The following is a 26,136-nucleotide window of genomic DNA, read 5'->3' as shown; positions in this document are numbered from 1 at the left end:
CAAAGAAGAAGCTGACCTAGTCAAAATCATAATTAGTGAAATTTTAACAGCAAGCAAATGTTCTTAAAAGATATCAAGACTAAATAATAAAAATAAGAGAAACATTACATGTCAGAGTTTTTTAAAAGTGATTTTTCACTTGTCTAAGCTTGAAATTCTGCCAAGAAATACTGCAAGTATTGCAAATAAAAAAAAAGATTGAAATAATGTAACATTTGTGAATTTATTTATACGAATAAAAATATATAATTTTTAACACACAACTAATAAAGAATGGAATTTGATAAATATTGTAGCAACTATCAATCTTGTTTCTACAGAATGTTCAAAATGAAAAGAATAAATAAAAATCGAGCAAAACATGGTGAATCAATTCATAACAAAAAAGATGAATGAACTTGAAATTCTCTGTCATAATCATCTATATGGAACTGTCCTTCCAAAGCAGTATATAATCTGCTATAGAGATATAAAAAGTATTTAAATTAAATGCTGTACTTTATCTTGAGTTGTTTAATAGGAGAATCTTCCAAATGAGATTGTTCCAAATGATCAAATAAAAAACGTACAGCTATAACAAAAGAGAAATCCGTTATTACATTATGTTTAAATTAAAAATAGATTTAGCATTTAGTAAATGATATCGTCCTTCAATTTATATATTTTAAAAAACAATAAATAAGTTGCAAAGAGTCTGAATTAAGAGTCATATTAAACTTGGAATGAATTGTAATATTTCCATAAACTTGACTTTATGAACAATACAATCCACTGCTATACAGATATAATTGTACAAAAAAGAGGCAGAAGATGGCTTGGCCATTCTTCGTTTTTGGTTCTTTGTTTCTTTATTATCTTCCAATTTAAACAGAAAGAAAAGATACTCAAAGGGATCTAGAGAAGAATTGCACAGACCCAACAAATCTTTTTATAGTTTGTTCTGAAAAAAATACTTTCAAATATTTTCAGGGACAGAAAGGTTTCTGTGGAAAAAGATTATAATACATGTTTTTAATATATCTGGAATAGTGACATATTGGCAATATTTATACTAATCTATAAACTATCAAGCCAGTTGATTTTAATAATGACCCAGTAATGTGTTTTACTTACTTTTTTTCTCTGACTCTGACATAAACATAACTGCCATATCAAATCTTTTGGATTCTGATAATTTGTGCAGAATTTCAAGGATAAGTAAAGGCTCTTCTTTCCTTGTAAGATAAGACATTAATTCATACCTTTCATTATTTTCATTCATGCCATTAAAAAAGCACAACATTGACTAATATGAAAAATGCATATATGAAAATAATACATAGAGCTGCATATATATCAAATATATAATCGTTGCTAAACTGAAAATAAAGTCACGCCCTGAAAACCAAATGAACCTTCTGTACTTTTCTATTAGCTGATGGATTTCCCAAATTGCAATTGTTTAAATTAGAGAATGTCCTGATTTTGTCTTCAAACCGCAAATATGGCATTCTGTTGTATTTGTAACTACTATCTGGTTCAAGTGGTCACTAAACAACACTAAATAAATTAAAATTTCCTCTTAAAAAGTAACCACCCCTCTCCCAAAGATACTGGTAAAAATTCAAGAAGAAATATTTTCTTGGTTTAAATTTTTGGCATCATGTATTAAAAAGAATATTTAGGTTTGGTTGGCCTTGGTAAACTATTCACAGGTCTGCAAAAAAAAAATTTTCGAGAGCTGTTTTGGTTATTCCACATAAACTTTATGTTTTTTTGGTGCACTGAATCTGAAAATGACCTCCATTTTGTCATAGGACATCACGTTTCCTGACAATTTAGGTAACTATGTTAAATAAGGCAATACCTCAAAATAAATGGAAATAGACTTATAAAATTAAAGTTTTATTACAATATTTTCATGAAAATCCTTTTTTGAACTGAAATGAGCTCAGCTACACACACTAAACTCGATTCTTCTTCCTTGTGAGGCTCCTCTTGGTGCATTTAGGCTTGTGGGTAGCATCTGGAATGTCTCTCTGAAGCATCCAACAGTAGTCTGCCATCATTGTAATGCTACATTTTCCCTGGCATCTCCTTTCCATCTCTTTAATGTCTTGGTGGAAACGTTCACCTTGTTCCTCATTCACAGCTCCCAAATTTTCAGGAAAGTAGTCAAGGTGGGACTGGAGGAAATGCACTTTCAAACTCATCAGGCAATCTAAAGCTTGAAATGCTTTCAGCATTCTTCCGACAATCTTTTTGTAGTGAGGATCTTTGCTATTGCCTTAAAAATTCTGTACGACTTCTTTAAATGCAATCCATCCTTCTTTTTGAGGATCCATCATGGTATTGACAAACTCTTGATCAACTATAAGCCTTCTAATGTCTGGTCTCACGAACACACCTTTCTTCAATTTTGCCTCTGACAGGCATGGAAACTTGGGTGACCAAGTATTTGAAGCATTCTCCATCTCTTGGAAGTGATTTTACAAATTGCTTCATCAATCCCAATTTTATGTGGAGAGGTGGTAGAAGAACTTTATGGGAAGGTACCAAAGTTTCTCGGAGGACATTTTTTTCACCGACTGTTAGCACCCTCGGCTGCCAACTCTTCTTGGTCCAGTGATTTTGTCGGTCTCGACTGTCCCATAGACACAGAAAACAAGGGTATTTGGTATACCAAGCTTTTTGCCCGAGCAGCATGCACAAGACCTTCAAGTCCCCACACACTTGCCAACCATGGTCTTCATATTTAAGTTTACAAAGAACCAATTCCAAGTTCTTGTAGGTTTCCTTCAAGTGTACGGAATGACCTACAGGTATGGAAGCGTAAAAACCGTTGTGGAGTAAAACTGCTTTGAGACTTCTTTTTGAAGAATCTATAAAAAGACGCCATTGCTCTGAATCATATTGGATTTTAAATTGACCCATCAGACCTTCGACATCGATGCAATAAACCAACTTGTCTTCCTGGGCGAAGTAAGGAACGAACTCCTTTTCACAATGTCTGAACCATGAAGATGACACTCCTGGCAACAATAAATGCCTGCTTTTCAGCCTTGATCCAAGTAACTCAGCGGCATCTTTGGGAAGATTCAAGTCTCTTACCAAATCATTCATCTCCTCCTGAGAAAACAATTTTGTATCATCTTCAAAGTCAGAACTTGATTCGTCATCTGGTTTAGGTATGACTTCACCTTCATCGGAGCTAGGTATCTCTTCCAAGGTAGAAGGGGGCTTGGGTACTGATATATCTGTGCCCTGGGGGATGGGACAAATTGCTGAGTGAAGATTGGGGTATGAAATGAAATGCTTCCATTTGGAATTAAAAATTTTCACATCGCATGAACAAAAGTAACAGTGATTCTTTTGCTCTCGCCATACCATAGGAATCCCATAACGGAAAGATTTTTTCTTACTCTTGAACCAGTTTCGGAGGTCCTCAACACACCGTTTGCACACTTTATGAGGCGCCCAAACTTTATCTTCCCTACCTCCCAGCTGCGTTGCAACAGACTGCCTGCGCTCCTGGAGTCAGTAGCCAGACTGGCAGTTGAATTCCCCAAACTTATAGTATTGGGGGATTTCAACCTGCCATCTCTTGGCGAACACTCTGATGGGGCGCAGGAGTTCATGGCTTCCATGACAACCATGGACTTGACCCAGGTAATTCTGGGCCCAACTGATACAGCGGGACACACGCTCGACCTCGTGTTTCTCTCGGGGCAGTGGAGACGTGATCTGAAATTAGAGGGCATTGAGATCTCGCCCCTGTCATGGTCAGATCACTTCTTACTGAGGCTGGACTTTCGGAAACCACTCCCCCACTGCAGGGAGGCGGAGCCGATTAAGTGGTTCCGCCCCAGGCGCCTGATGGACCCTTTGGGTTTTCAAACGGAGCTTGGGGATATACCTGACTCCCTTGCCCGCAGTCCGACAGAGTCCTTGGTCGCTGCCTGGAATATAGCGGCGGCTGGGGCTCTTGACCGGATTGCGCCTTTGTGGCCTCTCCATGGAAGTGGATCCAGGAGGGCTCCTTGGTTTACCGAGGAACTCCGGGAGATGAAGCACCAAAAGAGACGCCTAGAGAGATGCTGGAGGGCTAGTAACTCCGAATCTGACCGAGCACTGCTAAGAGCCTATATTAGGACTTATCTCGTGGCAATACGGGCGGCAAAATGTGCACATTTTCCCGCTCTTATTGCATCCGCAGAATCTCACCCGGCTGCCCTGTTTAGGATTACCTGCTCCCTTCTGAAGGGGAGGGATGCGGAGGAACCTTTGCAGGGAACAGCTGAGGAATTTGTTCAGTTTCTGTCGGACAAAGTCGCTCAGATACGGACGGACCTGGACTCCACTTGGGCAGTTCCTGCCGAGGTGCCGGGGGTGGGCCTTGATCGGATTTCTTGGATTGAGTTCCAACCTGTTACTCCTGAGGAAGTGGACAAGGCCATGGGAGCTGTAAGTGCCTCCACCTGATTACTGGACCCGTGTCCCTCTTGGCTGGTTTCTGCCAACAAGGAGGTTACACGAGGCTGGTTCCAGAGAATTATTAACACCTCTCTACAGGAGGGATCTTTCCCGCAGCCCCTAAAGGATGCGGTGGTGAGACCCCTTCTTAAGAAACCTTCTCTGGATCCAGCTATTCTTAATAACTATCGTCCAGTCTCCAACCTACCCTCTATTGCGAAGGTTGTTGAGAAGGTGGTGGCCTTTCAACTCCGACGGTCCTTGGATGAAGCTGACTATCTTGAGCCCTTCCAATCGGGTTTCAGGCCTGGTTATTCCACCAAAACTGCTTTGGTCGCGTTGACCGATGATCTCTGGCGGGCCAGGGATAGAGGATTTTCCTCTATCCTAGTGCTTCTTGACCTCTCAGCGGCCTTCGATACCATCGACCATGGTATCCTCTGCGAAGACTGGGGGAGGTGGGAGTGAGAGGCACCGTTTTACGGTGGTTCTCCTCTTACCTCTCTGACAGGTCGCAGTCGGTGTTGGTGGGAGGGCAGAGGTCAACCCCTAGGCCCCTCAAATATGGGGTGCTGCAGGACTCGGTCCTGTCCCCCCTCCTATTTAACATCTACATGAAGCCGCTGGGTCAGATCATTCGCCGGCACAGGATTAAGTACCACCAATACGCGGACAATACTCAATTGTATCTGTCCACCCCGTGCCAACTCAGTGAAGCAGTGGAAGTGATGTGCCAGTGCCTGGAGGCTGTTAGGGTCTGGATGGGAGTAAACAAGCTGGCACTCAATCCAGACAAGACCGAGTGGCTTTTGATGTTTCCTCCCAAGGATAGTCTGGATTTTCCATCTATCAGCCTGGGGGGTGAAAGCTTACACCCCTCAATGAGGGCTCGCAACTTGGGTGTCCTCCTGGATCCGCAGCTGACTTTAGAACATCATTTGTCTGCTATGACCAGGGGGGCCTTTGCCCAAGTTCGCCTGGTGCACCAGTTGCGACCCTATCTGGACCGGGAGGCACTTCAAATGGTCACTCATGCCCTTGTCACCTCAAGGCTTGATTACTGCAACACACTCTACATGGGGCTGCCCTTGAAGAGTGTTCGGAGACTGCAGTTTGTCCAGAATGCAGCCGTGCGAGCGATATCGTTATACCTATCCTCCGCGAGCTGCACTGGCTCCCTATTAATCTCCGGACGCGGTACAAAGTGCTGGTGATTACCTTTAAAGCCCTACATGGCACTAGACCTGGATATCTGAGAGACCGTCTCCTGCTACACACCTTCCAACGTCCAATAAGAACCCACAGGCTAGGCCTCTTCCGGGTACCATCGGCTGGATAATGCCGACTGGCGACTACTCGGGGGAGAGCCTTTTCTGTAGCTGCTACGGCTCTGTGGAACGAGCTACCAGCAGAGATCCGGACCCTTCCCACCCTCATGGCCTTCCAAAAAGCCACTAAGACCTGGCTGTTTCGACAGGCCTGGGGTTGCTGATTTCCAAATCAGGTGCAACTCCCAGTTAACCGAATGTATGTTGTGTTTTTTAAATTGTTTGTATTGTTTGTATTCTCCCCCTGTGTGTTATTTTACTTCATTTCGTATTTGTAAGCCGCCCGGAGTCCTCCGGGATTGGGCGGCATATAAACCCATTAAATTGCGAATTGCGAATTGCGAATTATCTTGATCTCCAATTTTTAGTCCAAAGTATGCAAAGTATACTTTTTTCACAAAGTGTGTAATATTCTACTGTTGCTTCAACACTGTATATTCACCACAGATGAAACAGGAACTGTCTGGCAAATTAATACACTTTCGCAGAGCCATAACATAACAGTTGAAGAATGACGAGCTAACATGAATTGCGATGAAAAAGTGTGAACAGCCTAGAACCAAGAACCTGATGATGATTCGTGCACAAGTGTGGCACAAGCAGGAGAGAGCAGCTCTGTGTCTGTACACGAGACGTCACAGTGCTGGCCACATCCCCTGCACTGTCCGGAGATGCTGCTATCTGCCCTGTGTCTCCCTCCCACTGGATTCTTCAGGAAAGATTAACCTCTTCTACCATTAGAAGCACAGACTTAAAACTTGCTTAGCTTATGTATATCTTGCTGACCATCAGATTTACAGTGCTATATTTTTTTTACATAACTCGGACAAACCCTTTAAGGTTTTTTGGCATTTTATATCTTAAGTGCACTTATGTGAATTAATTAATAGTAATTTGGACTTTAAATTTGGTTAAAAACCCATACTATAAAAAAAATACCAAAAATTAAAAAAAGTTGATAAATTTGAAGACAATTTTGCATGTTGTGGCAAATCATGACGTCTAGGAGTTTTTTCAATATTTTATTTGTTTTCAGCACACCAAAATACATGCAAATTAGATGAAAATAATCAAACAGCTTTTTAGTCGCAGACTAAATTATTAATTATTAATCAAGGTCATAGGGTGTATCTGCTGAATTTTCCAATATGCACAGAGAATTTGATGGAAGACCTTTACAACATCTTTCAAGAGGTAGTCACTGATCCCTTCCAGAACAATATTTGGGTAGAATTTTGAGCTTTCTATAAATTCAGAATATTCTAAAACGTAGCACAAAAATATTGAAAATCTGGGAAAAAAGAATGCTTTCATTTTTTAATTTAACATTTTATTCAGAAGCTCAGAGTATTTCTAGGATACAATTTTGTCAGATATGTATGAAAATTGCCATGGCAACTGTACTTATGGATCACCTCTGAATTTCTATTCAAAAATGGTAAGTAACACTGAAATGTTTCAACCATGAGAACTACTTTTGGTGTTCTTACTCCTGGTTTTTAAAACATCTTAAATTATATAATAATTTATTGTACCTGCTTCTTATCCAAATAGTATGAATTTTAATATTAACATATTATTAGTATCAGATTAAACAAATTTATCTAAAGAAATATGCAGCAGAAAATATTAAAACTAGTAATCGAGCTAAAGGCACAATCCAATAAAAATACAATAGTAAATTAATCTGAGAAAATAGCTTTAAACTTACTTAGTATGAAAATCCTGTAGAATTTTCAAGATTTGGCAAAAAACCTCTGGATCCAATGATTTTTGGAAGAGGTTAGGATAAAGGCAAGGATCTATTTGCTTTGGAAGAACAAAGGAAAAACAGACTAATAATAGGAATATATTTATAAATCAGACCCTATATTTACTATTAATAGATTTCTTATTCTTACATAAAGCTTATTAAAATAAAATTCAAACATAATTTATTGCAACAATTAGTATTCAAATCATAGCACGTTACTATTAATTATCTTGGGAGCTTCTCTGTTTCTCAATAAGATTAATAATGGCAATCACCTTTCACAGTAAAACACAATGAATGCCTTTGAATGACAAGTGTTATCCCCACCTCACTCCTACAATTAACAGACAAAAATGCTGACCATTTTCTGAAGCACATTTCATAGTTCACATGGTGGTGAAATAAAGATCTGTCCATAAACTGGATATGTGATACCTGGATTCAAATTCATACTCAATGTAAAGGAATTAATTTCAATCTTGAAGAAGATACCAAAAGTCATTGAAGATGGACTTGAAGTAAAGATTACACAGTTCATAAATTGAAAAAAACTGTTAGAAATAAATTCAAAACAACCTTTATTTTCTTTAGTGTAAGATAGAACAGAAAACAATTTGAATAGGTCTTCGTATACGCTTCAAGGTGCTAGTCATTACTTATAAAGCCCTTCATGGTATTGGACCTGGGTACTTGAGAGACCGCCTGCTGCCAATTACCTCCAGACCGATTAGATCCCACAGATTAGGCCTCCTCCGAATTCCATCTACTGGCCAATGCCGATTGGCTACCACCCGGAGGAGGGCCTTCTCTGTGGCTGCTCCGGCCCTCTGGAACGAGCTCCCCGTGGAGATTCGGACCCTCACCACCCTCCAGGCTTTCCGCAAAGCCCTTAAAACCTGGCTGTTCCGACAGGCCTGGGGCTGATGAGTTCCCGTCCCCGCTCGAATTGTGTGGCTGTTGATTTTTTTAAAATTGTTGTGTTGTTTGTCCGTTGTCTTTTTTCCCTGTTTGTATCCCCCCCCCCCTTTACTTGGTTTGTGAGCCGCCCTGAGTCCCTCTGGGAATAGGGCGGCATAGAAATGCAATCAAATCAAATCAAATCAAAATCAAATAGGTTTTCAAGATTCTATTACAGCCAGGTTTACTTGAAGAAAAAGTTAAAGTTAACTAAAGTTTAGTTAAAGCTGAAATATTCAGCTTTATTTTTTTCTTTCCCTCAGCCCGAGTTCATTAACAAATGAAGCTTGCTTTGAGTATATATGTGTGAAACTTAATTATCTCTTAGATCCATTGAAGTAATTTTAATACAGACCACCCAGCCAAGCCAAAGAAATAGATGAACTCTTTGCTAATCAATTAACAAATGTATGAAGGAAACATACCACAGTAGCATGTGGGAGACTTTAACCACCCTGATATCAACTGGGAGATCGAACAGATTCCTAACCAACTTAGCTGACATCTTTGTGATCTAAAAGGTAGAGGAAGAAACTAGAGGAAAAACTATACTAGACCTAATTCTTACTAGCACAGAACAAATGATAGAGGGAGTTGAAGTTGTCAGAAATTTGGGCGAGTGATCACATCATACTGGAATTCAATTAAATGCAAATACAAGCAATAGAAAATAATCCAACCAGTGTCTTAAACTTTAAAAAAACTGATTTTCACAAACTCAGAGACAGCCTAAGCAAAACGTCATGGATAAAAATCCTAAAAGGGAAAACAACTCAAGGAGCATGGAAAACACTGAAATATATGTTCATTAAAGCCCAGTCTACAACAATACCACTGAAAAAGAAAAACAAGAGATCCAAGAAGAAACCAGCATTGTTGCACAAAGATCTCTCTGATAAACAGAAAAACAAAAAAGGGTAAGTACAAAAAACTGGAAAGAGGAAATAAGGCAGAATATCAGCAGACAGTCTAAATCTGAAAAGATGAAGTTAGGAAAGCAAAGGCTTGGAATGAACAAAGACTTGCAACAAAAGTCAAAGATAATAATAAAAAAAGTTTCTTTCAACATATTAAATAACAAGGAAAAAAGTCAAGGAAACAGTTGGTCCATTAAAGAGAGAAGATGGCAAGGAAGTAACAGGCAGTAGAAAGAAAGCAGAGCTGCTTAACTCATTCTTTGCATCAGTCTTCACACAAAAAGAAACTATAGTCCAACCTACCAAAAACATAACTGTAAAAGACAGACTAGAAATAAAAATTAAAATAAACAAGAAAATAGTTAGAGAACACCCATCTGATCTTAATGAAATATAAATCACTAGGACCTGATGGATTACATCCCAGAAATATGAAGGAGATGGCAGATGTTATCTCAGAACCACTGTTATATTTTTAAAAAATCTTGGAGCACCAGGAAACTACCAGAGGATTGGAAAATAATTATTGATGTGGTTCCCATCTTCAAAAAAGAGGAAAATAAAACAGGCACAGGATACTACACACCAACCTAACATCAATACCAAGAAAGATACTGGGGGGAAAAAAACCAATTAACAGATATGTGAACATCTAGAAACAAATAAAGTTGTAACAACTAGCCAGCACAGGTTTTTAAAAAAACAGATCATGCCAAAGCAATCTTATTTCATTCTTTGATAAAGTGATTAAATTAATAGACTAGCAAAATGCTGTGGACATAATATATTTAGACTTCAGCAAGGCATTTGACAAAGTAGACCACAAGCTACTTCTTGGTAAACTAGAAAAATGTGGAATAAACAACATCACCACCAGATGGATTTGTAACTGGCTGACAAATTGTACTCAATGAGTAGTCCTTAATGGTACTACATCTACATGGAGGGAAGTAAGCATGGGGTACTACAACGTTCACTCTTAGGCCCAGTACTCCGCAATAGCTTCATAAATGACTTAGATGAGGGAGTAGAAGGGGAACTCATCAAATTTGCAGAAGACACTAAGCTGGCAGGAATAGCCAACACCCCAGAAGACAAGTTCAGGATGATCTTGACAAACTTGAACAATGCGCCCTATCCAACAAAATGAAATTTAATGTTGAGAAAAGCAACGTTTTACACATGGGCAGGACCAAAGACAAAAGTACAGAGTAGGTGAAACCTGGCTCAAAAACTGTAAGTCTGAGAGGGAACACGGAGTCCTTGTGGACGATCACTTAAACATGAGTCTGCAGTAATGTATGGCAGCAGCCAAAAAAGCTAATACAATCCGTGTGTCAACTTGTAAAGTGTTACCATGACTATTATCAAGTTGACATTGGAGGGAGAATTCCATGCATACCTTCGGCTAGAGTCAGATCCCATATTTCTACAGCCAGCATGTGGGGTGCAAAGTTCACAGCCTGCTGCAGCATCTTGTTGGTGGATATGATTTATGACACAGATTGAGGGGAGACACAGGGGTAAAGTGCAAAGTCCATTAACCAGATATCAGTTTTGGCTCTGCAGAAGAACATGCCAAAATGTTGATCCTAATAAATAAATGGATTTCTTCTGAACTTTGTCTCGAGGCTCGTAAATTAATTAAGTCATCTTTTGGAAACTTCACAGAGAGCTGAAACTGACTTTTAAAATCTATCAAGATTTCCGGGTTTCCTGAATCCCGGGCTCTCCAATCACTTCCTGATATTTGGGGTGCTTGGAGGAAAAATCAGGCAACCATGAGAGAAGGCGGATTATCGGAAGAAAGCCTGATTTCAGCTGGAGGAGAACATCAAACATCAAAGTTCCAGACATCCAAGCTGCGATGCCTTTCCCAGCGGCAGAAGCAAGAAAGGATGAGTACTGCTGGAAATTAGCCCCTGAGGCAGCTGTAGTTGAGTTCCCTTACCCCAATTCCCAGATAAAGGGAAGGGTCTCGAGCAAGCTGGCAAGGATGGACTGGATGTGGGACTGGGCACAAGCCAGGCTCCCAAAGCCCCAGATGGAATCACTGGGGAGTGCAATAGAGCAACTGAGGGAGGATTTTAACTGGACCACCCTTCATATGAGGGGCCATCATGCAACCCAAAAGAGAGGGGAGGGACATCTGATCCTGTTGAACGGAGGAGACGCAGACTGGAGTGCAGCCCCCCTCCTCCACCCAATAGAAGGAGAAGGAGCCCGAAACTGCAACCAGTGCCTCTCCCACTCAGCAAGCAGGTTGCCCAGGGCAGGCAACCCCCTCCCTCTCTCCGAATTAGAAGTGAGGAAGATGGCCAGCCACATCAGGCACAAGCATACAGATGCCAACAAGAGGTTGGAGGAGTAGTGCTGAATGACCCGCCCCAATTCAGGGAAAAGTTTGACAAGGACTCAGATCAGCTAGCTCTATTCCTTGATTCAGCTGATACCCACCTAGAACGCTATGGGCACCTCTACCCATCCCCCAGAGCCATGGTGAATACCATCGCAGAGGGGCTAGAGGGAGAAGCAAGGGAATGGTTAGCAGTCCTCCACAAGAGGAGAGCCCCCCAACTGCAAGACATAGATGACTTCCTGCAACTGCTAGAGGCCAGATTTGAGGCGGCGGAGGAGGACCCATATGCGGAAGAGGAACTCAGCAACCTAAAGCAGTGGGGCCACCCCATCAAAGAGCACATCTGTGAATTTAGGAGGGTCATTGGAAGGCTACCCCTTTACCAGAGCGGCTGCTGGTGCATTTTTTCAGAACAAGCCAGGACAAGTAAATTGCTCAGGTAACGCATATCACGACATCCCAAATCGACTCTCTGAGTGGTTCCGAGTAGCAACAATGGGCTGCGCGCCAATGACATGAGAACGCAACATGGGAAAATGTCAAAAAAATGCTGGCTAAAGCAGCACAAACCTATAAGAAAGAGGCAGATAAACACCGGGCTCCGCAACGGACATTCCAGGTGGGAGAGAAAGTTTACCTCTCCACAAAATATTTGAGATTAAAACTCCCTAGCAAGAAACTGGGACCAAAGTTTATGGGACCATTACCCATAGTAAAGATCATCAACCCAGTTACAGTGCAATTGAAACTGCCTCGATTGCTGGGGAAGATACACCCAGCATTCCATAGTACCCTCTTAAAACCCGTGATTGGACACACTCTGACACCTGGGAGCTCCGGGGCCCTGTGGTCAAAGGGGGCCAAACCCATTATGAGGTTCAATGAGTCCTTGATTTGAGGTGGCACAGGAGACAACTCCAATACTTAATCAAGTGGAAGGGCTCCCCCTTATCAGCGGCATCTTGGATAAAAAGTAGGAATATCCAGGCTGATCGCCTTGTAGCAAAATTCCATGCAGAAAATCCAGGTAAGCCTGGCGGAGGAACGAAGTGAAGGGAGCCGAATGTCAACTTGTAAAGCATTACCATGACTATTATCAAGTTAACATTAGAGGGGGCTTCCGGGGGAGGGGCCTGCCATCGCCGGTGGCTCAACGGAGCTGCCCTCAGAGTTCTGGTCTGTATATCTACAAGATCTATAGATATCTCTCCTTTCAGGCAAGAAAGGAGCAGGGAGGAACTCAGTCGTTAGAATCCTCTTTGTAGTTCACAGCTTTTTGTTTTTCGCTGTGAACGGAGAAGAGGTTCAACAAAAGCTGTTTTTTTTTTTACTCCAGCCAGATCTTCTCAGCTGTTTTTTTTCAGCTCAAGGCAGGTCGCCCCCCCCCCCAGGACAAAACTAAGCTATTTAAAATCAATCCGAGCAGCGACCATTCCTGAGAACCCTTTTTTATTATTATTATTCAAAATACCAGCTTCAATTTTATAAAAAACTCTTGTCTAACTGCTTTTCAAAATGGCGATTTTATAGCTTCCGCATTTGATATATGATATATTTAATTAGCCCTGTTTTCCTGAAGACTTCTCTTTACTAATTGCCAAAAGTTTATTGAAAGTATTTTATCTTAAATCAAGGTGAGCAGAGACTTTGTTTGTTTCCTTTTTATAATGGCTCCCAAATCAAAGCAGTCTAAACGTATTTTTAACAATACATCCCAAGCAATTGCTACAAAGCCGCAGCTTTTGCCTTCTACGCCCTCTACTGGAGATTTGTTAACGAAAGAATTTCTTTTTGAAACTCTTAAAGAATTTAGAGAGGAAATGAAGCAACTTATCTCGGAATTTTGTGATAAGCTTGATGCCAGATTGCTCAAACAAAGGAGGATATGATCGGGGTCATAACTGTAATGACAGATTATATTGCAGGAATGGAAGATAAACTGGAGCTTTTGGAAGAAGCTAATTCTAATCTGACATCTAAAATTGAAATGTTGCAACAGGAAGTTGAAAACGCAGAAAGACAACTTGTTATGACAAATTATAAAAAGACTGCGTTTGCAATAAGAGTTAGGGGATTGCGTGAAAATGAACAGGAGAATTTGAAACAGACCTTTTTTGAGGCTTTCAGTCGTTTGGTGGGAAGTCCGGGACTCAACTTTGATTGGCAGATCCAAAAAATTTACCGCCATAATTCGTGGGCAGCAAAACAGAGACAGCTTCCGAGAGATATAATTATATATTTTGCTACAAGAGAATCCAGAAACGCGATACTACAAGAGTTTTACAATAACAGGCTGCGAATTGATGGACAGGACTTGATCGTTTTCAAAGAAATACCACCCCAAATGTTAAGAGCCAGGAGAGACTATGCTTTTCTAACTAAAGAACTCAGAAATAATCAGATACAGTACAGATGGGAGGTGCCATTTGGTATTACAGTTACACTTGATGACCAAAAACATCGCCTCAATTCTGTTTGGGAAGCCCGAGACTTTTACTATAAGATCCTAAAGGCGGGACTTCCTGAATTACCCGGACTTGGACAAAGACAAGGAGAAGTAGAAGAGAAACAACAAAACACACAACTACAAGGCGGGAGGTATCGTTTTCCCCCTCCGGAAGGGCAGAAGAGCAGAGAACAAGGATTTAGTTATGCTTCCAAAACATTTGCTTAATTTTAATTTGAATAATACTTTGTGACTTCTGTCTTGTATAAAATGGTATAGTGGTATACCGATGAAGAGACATTAAGGCTGAAAGAAATGACGCTGATTTCCTCGGAAAATATATTGTATGAGACTTAAAAAAAGACTTGATGGATAACTCTGAACTTTTATATAAATTGTTTATGATTTATTTTCTAGGGTGAGGAGGGTGAAGTTGTGGTTTAGGTTGAATAGAGTTGGGACGCCTGGTGTAGATGGGAGGGTAGTGAAGGTTCAATTAGAGCTTATTTTGAGCCAGAAAGTAAGTTGATTTTTATATAAACTGTTATTGGAATATAATGTCTGGAAGGATATACCCAGGGAGTGTGCAGGAAGGCGGAGCAAATATGAGAGGAGTAGGGATGAAAATAAAATACATATATGGACACGGGTGAGGTAGGATGAGAAGAGTTGGAAAAGGAAACCGAGAGAAGTATTTGAGATTTGTTTAAACTGCTTTTTAGAGAAGGAGGTAAAAGGGACAAATTAAAGGTTTGGAAATAGACAGATATTTAGACAAAGAGATAAGGTCCCTAGCTAGAGTAGAATTCTATTTGATTAACTTATTTGGTTTCAATATAGTTTGAAATCCTGCAAGTAATAAATTAATTGAGATTAGGAATGATGTACATTGTTTAAGTTTTAATAATGATGGGAAGCTGAGTTCAATGTAGAGAGTTTAATGATTTTTTCCTTTTTTTCTTTTTTCTTTTTTTATTCCTTTTTTTTTCCCTTTATCTTTTATCTTTTAATTTTTAATCTATTTGGTTTCAATATACTCTAGACTGTGTTTGATAAAAAACTATGCCGGGCATGGGATCTGGGAAGTCGGAAGGGGGCTTGGGAGGGGGGTTTACTGGGGGGAGGGGGGAGGGGGGAAATATAGTTTCAATTTCCAAAACAATAAGAATGCACTTGTATACTGCTGCTCTTTTTTCTTTTTTTTCTCTTTTCCTTTTATTTTCCTTTTTTTTCTTTTCTTTCAATTTTAGTATAAAATACAAATCGAATAGATTAATGAATAGTAGAAATACACCGAAGCGAGGAGTAGAGGGAAAGAAGAGGGAGGAGTAGAGAGGGAGTGAGAGGGGAATGTAAGGAGGGTGAGATGGAGGGAAGGGGAGAAAGGAATGTCTGAGGGGGAGGGGAAGTAGAAGAGGGGGATGCTGGAGGGGAGAAATGAAAGCTGGAGGGGGAGAAGAAAGGGTGTGTGGAGGATGAAGTGTTATGTTGGTTTTCTATAGTGGAATAGAAGATGAGTTGTGTTTATTATTTTTTTAATTGCACAGTATATAAGTGATTGTATAAAATGAAAATGAAAATGAAATAAAACAGTTAATAATCAAGTTAACATTAGAGGGAGAATTCCACGCATACCTTCGGCCAGAGTTGGATCTCATATTTCTACAGCCGGCCTGTGGGGTGCAAAATTCACAGCCTGCTGCAGCACCTCGTTGGTGGATATGATTTATGACACAGACTGAGGGGAGGGGAGGGGAGACACTGGGGTAAAGTGCAAAGACCATTAACCAGATATCAGTTTCGGTCACGGAGAAGAATATGTCAAAATGTTGATCCTAATAAATGACTGGATTTCTTTTGAACTTTGCCTCAAGGCTCGTAAATTAATTAGGTAATCTTTTGGAAACTTCACATCTTGGTTGTATAAAGAGGCATATAATCAAAATCACATGAAGTATTAGTACCACTTTATAAAGCTTTAACAAGACCACACCTAGAATACAGCATCCAGTTTTGGTCACCACATTATAAAAAAGATGTTGAGACTTTGGAAAAAGTGCAAAAAAGAGCAACCAAGATGATTAAAGGCTTGAGACTAAAACATGAAGAATGGTTGCAGAATTTGGGTTTGGCTAGTCTAGAGAAAAGAAGGACTGGGGGGACATGATAGCAGTACTCCAGAATTTGAGAGGCTGCCACAAAGAGGAAGAGGTCAATTTATTATTGAAAGCACCAGAGGGCAGGACAAGAAACAATGGGTGAAAACTTATAAAGGAGAAAAGCAACCTGGAAATAAAGAGAAATTTCCTAATAGTGAGGACAAAGTGGAAAAGCTTGCCGTCAGAAGTTGTAAGTGCTTCATCACTGGATGTTTTTAAGAAGAGACTGGACAGCCACTTGTCTGAAATGGTACAGGATTTCATGCTTAAGCAGGGAACTGGACTAGAAGACTTTCAAAGTCCATTCCAGCTCTATTCTGATTTTCATTCTAAAATTTTCAAGTTTCAGTTTCAAATGTGAACACAACAGCTTTGTAGGTTGATAAAATCAATTTAACTGAGGTATTATTGTCAGCCCTGAAAATCCCCAGAAAACAATCTCCAAAACAAGTCCGCTGGGCGTTGTAGTTCAGGAGATTTAAATTCGAACTGAGGTATATCCCTGCAGGAAAGAACCTACTAGATGCCTTGTCAAGAAAGCCACAGTTTGACAGCCGGAGGGAAGAGGTGATTCACACCATCATTCCTCCTAAACAACTAGCAGCACAAGTCAGCACCAGAGGCCAGAACAAACAGCCACGTGGTCCCAACCAGGACAAACTGACAGCCACACTCACCGACTACAAAGACGTCTTAACTATGAGAAATGGACTTGCCTGAAAAGAATCCACAATATACGTTCCTCTAACACTAGAAGTGTTACAGCGCAGTCATGATGTGAAGTTAGGAGGCTACTTTGGATTCCTAAAGACTCTCCACCTTGCCAGGCATCAATTCTGGTGGCCAAAAATGAAGGCAGAAGTGGAGGACTATGTAAAGAGTTGTGCCACATGTGCAGCCATGAAAATAAGACCGGGCAAGCCCACTGGGCTACTGCAACAGATAGTCAACCCCAGCCGACCTTGGGAAGAGATTGCAATGGATTTCATCGTTGAGCTCCAGAAAGTGGTGGGAACACAGTAATTTGGACAGTCATTGATTTGTTTTCTTCGCTTGCTCAGCTAACAAGCTAGCAAAGATGTTTGTCAAGCACATCTATCGCCTGCATGATATATCCCGGAGAATCATCTCTGACTGAGGAGTCCAGTTTACCGCCAAGTTCTGGAGGGAGTTCCTGAGGTCCATTGGGTCTATGCAAGGACTTAGCTCAGCTTTCGATCTGAGCACGAGCAGGGCAGCAGAATGTACAAACGCAATGGTCGAACAATACATCGGTTGTTATGTGGATTACCAATAGGACAACTGGTCCGATTTGCTACCATTTGTCAAAGTAGCGTACAACAACGCTGTCCATAGCAGGACTGGATTAATCCCTTTCCAAGTTACCAGCGGCATGGAATTTGTTCGTATGCCTGAGCTGCCCAGAGAGCTTCCCTCCTCAATGTCATTGATTGAATGGATGGACTCTCTCAAAAAGGGGTGGGAAAATACCAAAAAAGTCCTGGTAGATGCGTTGGAAGAATATAAGAAACAAGCAGACAAGCACTGCTTGCTCCAACCCCCCCTTGCATCTGGGGGATAAAGTTTTTCTATCGACCAAATAAATACGGTTGAGGATGCCTAGCAAGAAATTAGAATTGAAATTTTTAGGTTCCTCCCCAGTAGTCAAAATAATTAACCCAGTTACAGTTCAGCTCAGCCTGCCTAGAATTCTAGGGAAGATACACCCTGTTTTCCATTGTGAAACCTGTGATTGGGTCTAGTTTGTAATAATGCAAGGAGTAACGCATTACGAAGTGAAAAAAATATTAGACTCTATACATGATATAGAGGTCGATTACAATATTTAGTATATTGGAAGGGGTACCCTTTGTCAGAAGCTACGTGAGTAAAAAGTTGGAATGTGAAAGCTGACAGATTAGTGAAGCAGTTTCATGAAAAATTTCCATATGAGCCAAAGGGTCCCCCCCTGGGGAGTGGAAGAGGTGGTTAGTTAGGTAATGTTAACCCCCTGCATTATTCTCTTTACAGGACACATGTGTCTTCTGAAGGGAGGCTGCCTATCACATCTGGAAGCCATCTTTTCCTTTTTGGATTTCAGGCCTGCCACACTTTCTACTGTGGAAAATGGGAGGGGGGATTATACAGAGTTGGGTGATATGTAGCCATAACATTATTCTTTCTCAGAAAGTCAAGATCGCTTTTGTCCGTGCACCTGGACGGATGTGGATGGGAGGAATCTGTCTTTGTGGCAATGAAGGATTGGACCATGTGATAGACTTGTGGGTGTTGGGGCAGGGTCTTGAACTTTCAATTGGGTGGGAAAACCTGGAAGTTTTCCCAAATGTGCCAACATGACATTTTTAATAAAGTGGAACTTTGAGGAAACACAAGCCTTTCTTTCATTGGGTGTGTTTTTTGGAACCCTGACACTGTAACTATCTCTGCCACCTCTGAGCTAAAATTTGGCATTTACTTACTGGTATAATAAACTTGCTCTGTTATAAATCATTCAATATGAAACATTCTACTTTCTAAAAGTAGAATCCCAGTAATTTTGTAATTCAAGAATACAAAAATATAAGATAAATCAAATAGAATATGTATTTTTTTTCAAAGAAAGATGCCAGTATACTTGCACTATTAAGCTATACTTAATAATATCATTTTCTGAACCCCTTCAAGTCAGTTTTGACTTCTGCAAACTGCTCTGACAAATCCCTGCAACTTTCCTGGCAAGATTTCAGAAGTGGTTTGCCATTCCTTATTTCCTGTGGCTGAGAGAGTGTGATTGGCCCAAGGTCATCCAGCTGGCTTTGTCACTAAGGCAGGATTCAGACTCCCAGTTTCTAGTTGATGCCTTAACCACCAAACCAAACTGGTTTTTGAAATCAAATTTGTTAAATGCCAAAAATTTGGAATAAACTAGTGACCACAGAAAGAATGAGTCATCTTACCTTCAAATATGTATACAATTGATCGGGGTAACTTTTTAATTTTCGGAAATCTGATTCAAGTTGGAAAGAATTCATAGGGACTGGAGGCACAGAAAATTCAGACACAGAAGAAATAATGTATTTTTTTGTCTTAGCTTGCTTTTTTAAAGCACAAGGCTGAAGTGATGGTTTTTCCTTCACCGTATTTGTGGTAATGGATCTAAAAATATTAAGGCAGAGAATTTTTGTTAATGGTTAAATATTTTGCCTTAGGAAATATATACAATTACCTGTTTAGAGTACATGGTACCATGTCAAAAGTAGCATTAGAACCTCTGAAAGAATGAAAACGTTAAATTGTCATTTGTGTATTAAATTATGCAAATTTTCTTATGTAATTAAGCTTAAATGTGGTTGACTCAGCCTTCCATCCTTCTGAGGACCCAGATCGTTGGGGGCAATAGGCTAACTCTGTAAACTGCTTAGAGGGCTGTAAAAGCACTGTGAAGCGGTATATAAGTCTGAGTGCTATTGCTAAAACTGTAGATATGTAAATAAGCAGTTGAAACGCTGAACTAGATTCTTAAGCTGATGTTTAATTTTAAAGGGTTACAAAAAGTAGTGCTTTTGGCACAAATTCATGCATAGGATATTTCTTTTAGAAAGCCTTTCAACAAAAAAATTGATAATATTCTGTTCTAAAAAATATAAACCTACTCGGTCAACAAAGCATCACCAATTTCTTCTATTTTCAGCAGCTTTGTTTTGGGAGTCCCAGATGAAGAGAAATCTTCATTTTGATTCTTAATAGATATTAATTCCTGTGTTTCACTTGGGTTATCAAAAACAGATTGAATAGGTTCAGATTCTCTGGTGGGCATCAAATGTGCACATAACACATCATTATTGATTTCCTCAATGTTTATTCTTCTTAAAGGTTTCTAAATAAATAAAAACAACCCAGCAATGAATTAACATAGAAACACACATTTACATATAATGAGCAACATTTCTAAAGAATAACTATATCTTAATGAAAACACAGAATATTTTGTCTGTCTCCTCCACAGAAATAATCTAAGGGAAATGTTGCATCCTATCTATCAATCTTATCACAAAGGTAGAAAGAAGAAAATAACTGAAATTTCACTCCTTTAAATAATTATACTTTTTATGCCTGATTTTTCAGTGACTTGAATATAATATTAAAATGAAAGTTTATCATTATTTGAATGTGAAAAGGGAGAATGAGATAAAGAACAGCAGGAGAGAATAAACTAGAATTCCACATTTTTGTGTTGGCCAATTCCTGAATTGAGGGGTGCTTGATGCACTCTGAGCTTGGTTATGTTCTTGCAGCTGTTTCATTTTGGGTAATTAAATGTCTGCAAGAAAACAACCAAGCTCAGAGAGCACCAAGGACCCCTCATTTCAATCCTAACAAATATTCTTTATTAATTCCTGACTTATCAACATTTGAAGACTAGCAACTATGGTTTTAAAATCAGCTACAACCCATTTGCTTTGTTCCTGACAGCCAAGTGTAATCTGTTACCAACAATACCCAATATACTGAGTCCAAGAACTTGATATTGGTATTTTTACTGTGGACTTTATGACTTAATACTGTGGTGCATTTTTAATTTTTCTTTTCACTTTCTACACATTTGTGTAATATCTTACCTGATGAAGAGCTTCTAGGTAATTCAAAAATGTTCATGCTCTTTTGACTAACTTTGTTTAGTTCTAATACATGTTTTGCCCACCTATGGATTTTAATGATGCCATCCTCATTTCAAACTCAAGAGAATTATAACTGATTATAATTATAACTGGCCAGGATTTGCAATTAACTTAAATAAATTCTGGGTTAGATTCAATAGCATTGGTTGGCTTTTCCAGCAAGCCGGCCTGGCCTGAACAAAATAAAATAAATGATTGATTATTGTTAATTTTAATCGAATTTTAAATGTTATTGTTAACCTTAATTGGGTTTATTTTTTGGATACTCTATCTAATTTTTTTTTAACTTTTGTGATATGTTTTTTTTTTAATGTTGTACGTCCTTGGGAGAAGGGCGGCATATAAATCAAACAAACAAACAGGGTGCTTTGAACTGGATAAGTGAACCTGAATCCTGGATAATTTATTCAGTTTTATTATCAATTCTGTTGTTATCTACTAAACCCACCATTCCCTCATTATTATATACAAGTATTTGATTACTGGTAAATGCATAAGAGAGACAGGATTGGAGTCAGAAACGAGTAACTTCAACTATTATGCCAAATTGCTTAGCCTTACAGAAATACTACACACAAAAAAACCATCCTCACAATTTATCCTTTCTTGCATCCTTCCTCATTAATACTTAAGCCCCTCCTCCCACCTTTTAACGTCACATTTTAAACTATTTTTGTTCTATTTAAAATATTTATATTTAAACAAATAAACCAATACTACTTACAGCTGATCTCAGATGCAAGGGTTTATCAATCGGTTTTACCAGATTTTGTATTTCTGATTCATTCTGTGGTAGTCCAAAATATTCAGTGTCTGACAAAAAGCCTTTTGCGATTAACTCCTTAAAGGAAAGATTAGTAAAATAAATATCCATGGAAATCTAAAGAAGTTAATACCCACAAAATATCCAGATTAAAAGCAATTAATTGCTGTTGCAAGATGGTATTAAAATACACAAGCATAAGCACACATACATTTTTAAGCTTTGTTATTTCATTCATTGCTTGCTTATTTCCAGGTTCCAGCTTCAGGACACTTTTGAAATCTAGGAAAGGCAAATAATAATAATAATAATAATAATAATAATAATAATAATAATAATAATAATAACAACAACAACAACAACAACAACAACAATAATAATAATTTAGCTTTCAATACATTTTTATGAAAGACACAAGTAAGTGTGTTTCTTCCAAAATACATATTTATTTACAATGGTACAGTTACATCTCTAAAGGGTAAGCACTTGGCAGTTTCACTAACTTCAACAGGACTTCCAAAACATTTGAAATGCCCAATGGCCAACTAATTAAATGCAACGAAAATGAAGCCTACAAATACTTAGGCATTCTGCAGTTGGATAACATCAAGCATGGAGAAGTAAAAACTATTGTCAGGCAAGAGTACACCAACAGTGTTAGGAAAATTTTGAAATCTAAATTGAAAGGTGGAAATACAATCAAGGCCATAAATACCTGGGCAATACCAGTTATAAGATACACAGCTGCTATAGTTAACTGGACACAAGCTGATTTGGACATTTTGGACCGAAAAACCAGGAAACTAATGACAAGGCACTACAGTTTACATCCACGTGGTGATACTGATAGATTATATCTGCCCCGAAAATCAGGTGGCAGAGGATTATTACAAGTGAAGCAAACAGTTGAAGAAGAAAAACATGCACTGGCTGATTATTTAAAAGAAAGTCAAGAACATCTATTAATCGAAGTAAAGAACAAAAAACTACTGAAGGTCCAACAGACAAAACAAGAATACAGAAAACATGTGATAAAATCAAGAATGGAAAGTTGGCAGAACAAAGCACTGCATGGCCAATTTCTGGAAAAAATAAAAGATAAAGTGGACAGTGAACAAACTTGGTTATGGTTAACCACAGGTACATTAAAGAAAGAAACAGAGTCACTAATCTTGGCTGCGCAAGAACAAGCTATCCGCACAAATGCCATTAAGGCCAAAATCGAAAAATCCTCTGATGATGCCAAATGCAGACTTTGCAAAGAAGCTGATGAAACTGTTGATCACATACTCAGCTGCTGTAAAAAAATCGTGCAGACTGATTATAAATTGTGGCACAATTCAGTAGCACAAATGATCCATTGGAATTTGTGCAAAAATTATAATATTAAAACAGCAACAAACTGGTGGGAACATCAGCCTGAAAAAGTCACCGAAAATCAGATGGTCAAGATCTTGTGGGTTTTCCGTATACAAACGGACAAAATACTGGCGCATAATACACCAGACATCACACTGGTTGAGAAAAATAAGGTCACAATCATAGACATCGCAATACCAGGTGATAGCAGGGTCGCCGAGAAGGAACATGAAAAAATCGCAAAATATCAGGACTTAAAAATCGAAATTCAACGACTATGGCACAAACCAGCAGTGGTAATTCCAGTGGTAATTGGCACACTGGGTGCTATTCCAAAAGCACTGGAATTACATTTGAAACAGTTAAAAATTGACAAAATCACCATCAGTCAAATGCACAAGCCGCACTGCTTGGATCTGCACGCATATTACGAAAATACGTTACGACGTCCTAGGCCCCTGGGTGGGGCCCGACTAGTAACCAATGCCAAATCCGGCGAAACAACTGGCCGCTGTGATACAATTGTGTAATAATAATAATTTAGCTTTCAATACATTTTTATGAAAGACACAAGTAAGTGTGTTTCTTCCAATATACACATTTATTTACAATGGTACAGTTACATCTCTAAAGGGTAAGCAATTGGCAGTTTCACTAACTTCAACAGGACTTCCAAAACATTTCTCTGATTAAAACCAATAGGATTTTTGTAATAGTAACATTATCTGTTCTTTAATTCTTAAGTTACTAAAAAGCAACTAGAGAAAATTTGGTTCATAAAAGCTAAAATATTATGCTACTGTACATCACAGCATTTTGAATTCCTGAAAGCTATTGTTGGATTGGAGCTGCTTCCTTCAAAGAGTGGATAGAGAAAAGGACAACATTAAACAGGGACACAATCGTACCTTGCATAGCTTCTTTTAGTTTTCCAAGGGCAGCTCTAGCTGTGCCTCTTCTGGCAAATGCTTTAGAATATGAAGAATCAAATAACACAGCTCGAGTGCAATCTTCCTCTGCTTCTTCATATCTTATTGATAAAGAGTTGTTTGTTTAAAAAAATAGTTATTATAGCATAATTTAATACAGTTTTGGGCTCTTAAAGCATATAGTAATTCTCACCTATTCCAATGAAGGTTTTCATATTTTATGTGAGGTATGAAAGAGAAATATATATTAGAATGCATGTAAAATCACTTCAACAAATTAATTAGGGCAGGACTAATATGTTTTTATTATTTAGAAACAAAAATCTTGTAGAAACTAGAATGGTAAGATACTCTATTTAAAGCTAACAGCAATAATTCCTTGCAGGATCTTGCTTGGATCCAAAGAACCTCAATTTTCACTAACTGTAGTTTGTAAATATTAATAAAAAATAAAGGTAAAAGGCAAATAAATATATAATTGCGACTGAATTAACTCCACCAAGAAAACGTAAATTTGATGAGTTATATACAGCTAAAATACACGTGAGAAATATTAGTCTAGATTAAAACTACTAATGTAAGCCATTCTACCAATAAAGAATATTTGTAGCTCAGGGTTGAAATGGGGGATCCTTGTTGCTCTGAACTTACTTGTTTTCTTGCAGACGTTTCATTGCCCTAAGTAACATCATTAGTGCTAGTAAGGAGTACTATTTGATGTCAGTTTATATTCTGGAGACTTGCCTGTCTGTGTAGGTCAGGGTGGTCTTAGAGATTCCTTGATTGGACTGTTTGGCAGTTTCTTGACTGGGGTACTGCTTACTTGATTGTTGGTCTAAAGTTAACCTTGAAGTTATTCTATGCTGATCTGAGTGCCGATTACTGGTGGAGAAGTGCTGGAGTCTTTTTTTACTCTTTTGGGCTTTAGTATAAAGTATAGATGTTAATGTTTATGTGTCTAATGATGGCTGATTGTCAGAGAAAATCAACTGGAAAAATGTGACAATCTTAGACCAGGTCAAGTTCAAAAATGCCAGGGAATTTCTAGAAGCCTGGCAGTCTGAGAAATCTCCTTACTAGCACTGATGATGTTACCTAATTAGGGTAATGAAACGTCTGCAAGAAAAAAAAACAAGCTCAGAGAGCACCAAGGACTCCTCGTAAGCCATTCCCAACAACCAATAAAATGAACAGTTGGTTTAATAAAAATCATTATGCATTTTAAAGTGAATTTTATAAAAATGGTAAATTAACGCAACTCACTTTTGAACTTTTAGATAGGCCATAGCTCTATTTGCTGGAAGAAGTGCATTGGTGCCATCTGCTGCTATTCCACGTGTGTAACAATCTATTGCTAGTTCATATTTACCTTCTTTGAAATATCTGTTACCCTATCATATTTGGAAAAAGAAATGTGGTAATCTAAATATATGCATATATGCAAATAACACTTTTCTCAATAATTTTATTTGCAAGAGTAGAGCAGGAAGAGTTGACCATGGGGAAAATTTTTAAACAACTATATAGAATTCTGTATGCTTGGTATCAGGCAGTACGCAACATAATGTCTCCAGCTGTTTTGGACTACATTGCCTTATACCACAATTAGCATTACTGTTGAAATTATAAGTTTAACTGAGATGTCATAAGCTAATTGTAAGCAATGTGTCATCTGAAATTACTGATGTGCAAAGCAAGCACAGAAAAAAATCAGTTTAACAATACTGGGCTAATGTAGTAATCAATTATGAGAATGTAATCCATGAATAGTATGGTCATTCTGTCACTGGCCAAGAAATGATTTGTTAGACCAAAAACATTCCAATTTAAATATATAAAAAATTTTCTTGCATTGCTGCTTACCAAATCTTTTTCTGCCATAGCTTTTTGCTTTAATTGTTCCTCCTCCAATTGTTTCAGTTCATCTTCTGCAATTTCCACTTTCCTAAAAGTATCTGTTTCTTCAGCCTGACAGTTTTCTTTTGACAAGAGAGCCTAATATAAAAACATAAACAATATTTCAAATATTTAGCTA

General features: G+C 38.7%; 1 protein-coding gene across 10 annotated transcripts in view; it reads right to left on the bottom strand.

The window, feature by feature from the left end:
- Positions 1-204: 204 nt before the first annotated feature.
- LOC106554984 (RNA polymerase II-associated protein 3) overlaps positions 205-26,136 on the bottom strand; it is a 44,801-nt gene continuing 18,869 nt past the window's right edge. For all 10 annotated transcript variants that reach the window (XM_087703120.1, XM_087703117.1, XM_087703114.1 and 7 more), the window contains 10 exons: positions 25,965-26,096; positions 25,365-25,492; positions 24,081-24,202; positions 22,025-22,095; positions 21,775-21,891; positions 20,025-20,248; positions 19,329-19,527; positions 7,492-7,589; positions 1,114-1,214; positions 205-571 (listed from right to left, as the gene is read on the bottom strand). In XM_087703120.1, the coding sequence (XP_087559246.1) occupies positions 486-571; positions 1,114-1,214; positions 7,492-7,589; positions 19,329-19,527; positions 20,025-20,248; positions 21,775-21,891; positions 22,025-22,095; positions 24,081-24,202; positions 25,365-25,492; positions 25,965-26,096 (1,278 nt within the window). In that variant the 3' untranslated portion in view covers positions 205-485. The remainder of the gene's footprint in view (positions 572-1,113; positions 1,215-7,491; positions 7,590-19,328; positions 19,528-20,024; positions 20,249-21,774; positions 21,892-22,024; positions 22,096-24,080; positions 24,203-25,364; positions 25,493-25,964; positions 26,097-26,136) is intronic.

Source organism: Thamnophis sirtalis, unplaced genomic scaffold, assembly GCF_051295495.1.
Source record: "Thamnophis sirtalis isolate CommonGarterSnake01/CBP01778 unplaced genomic scaffold, rThaSir2_p1.2 scaffold_22, whole genome shotgun sequence".
In the NCBI taxonomy this organism is placed as follows: domain Eukaryota; kingdom Metazoa; phylum Chordata; class Lepidosauria; order Squamata; family Natricidae; genus Thamnophis; species Thamnophis sirtalis.
The sequence above is the reverse complement of the archived record's forward strand: the minus strand, read 5'-3'. Positions and strand labels throughout refer to the sequence as shown.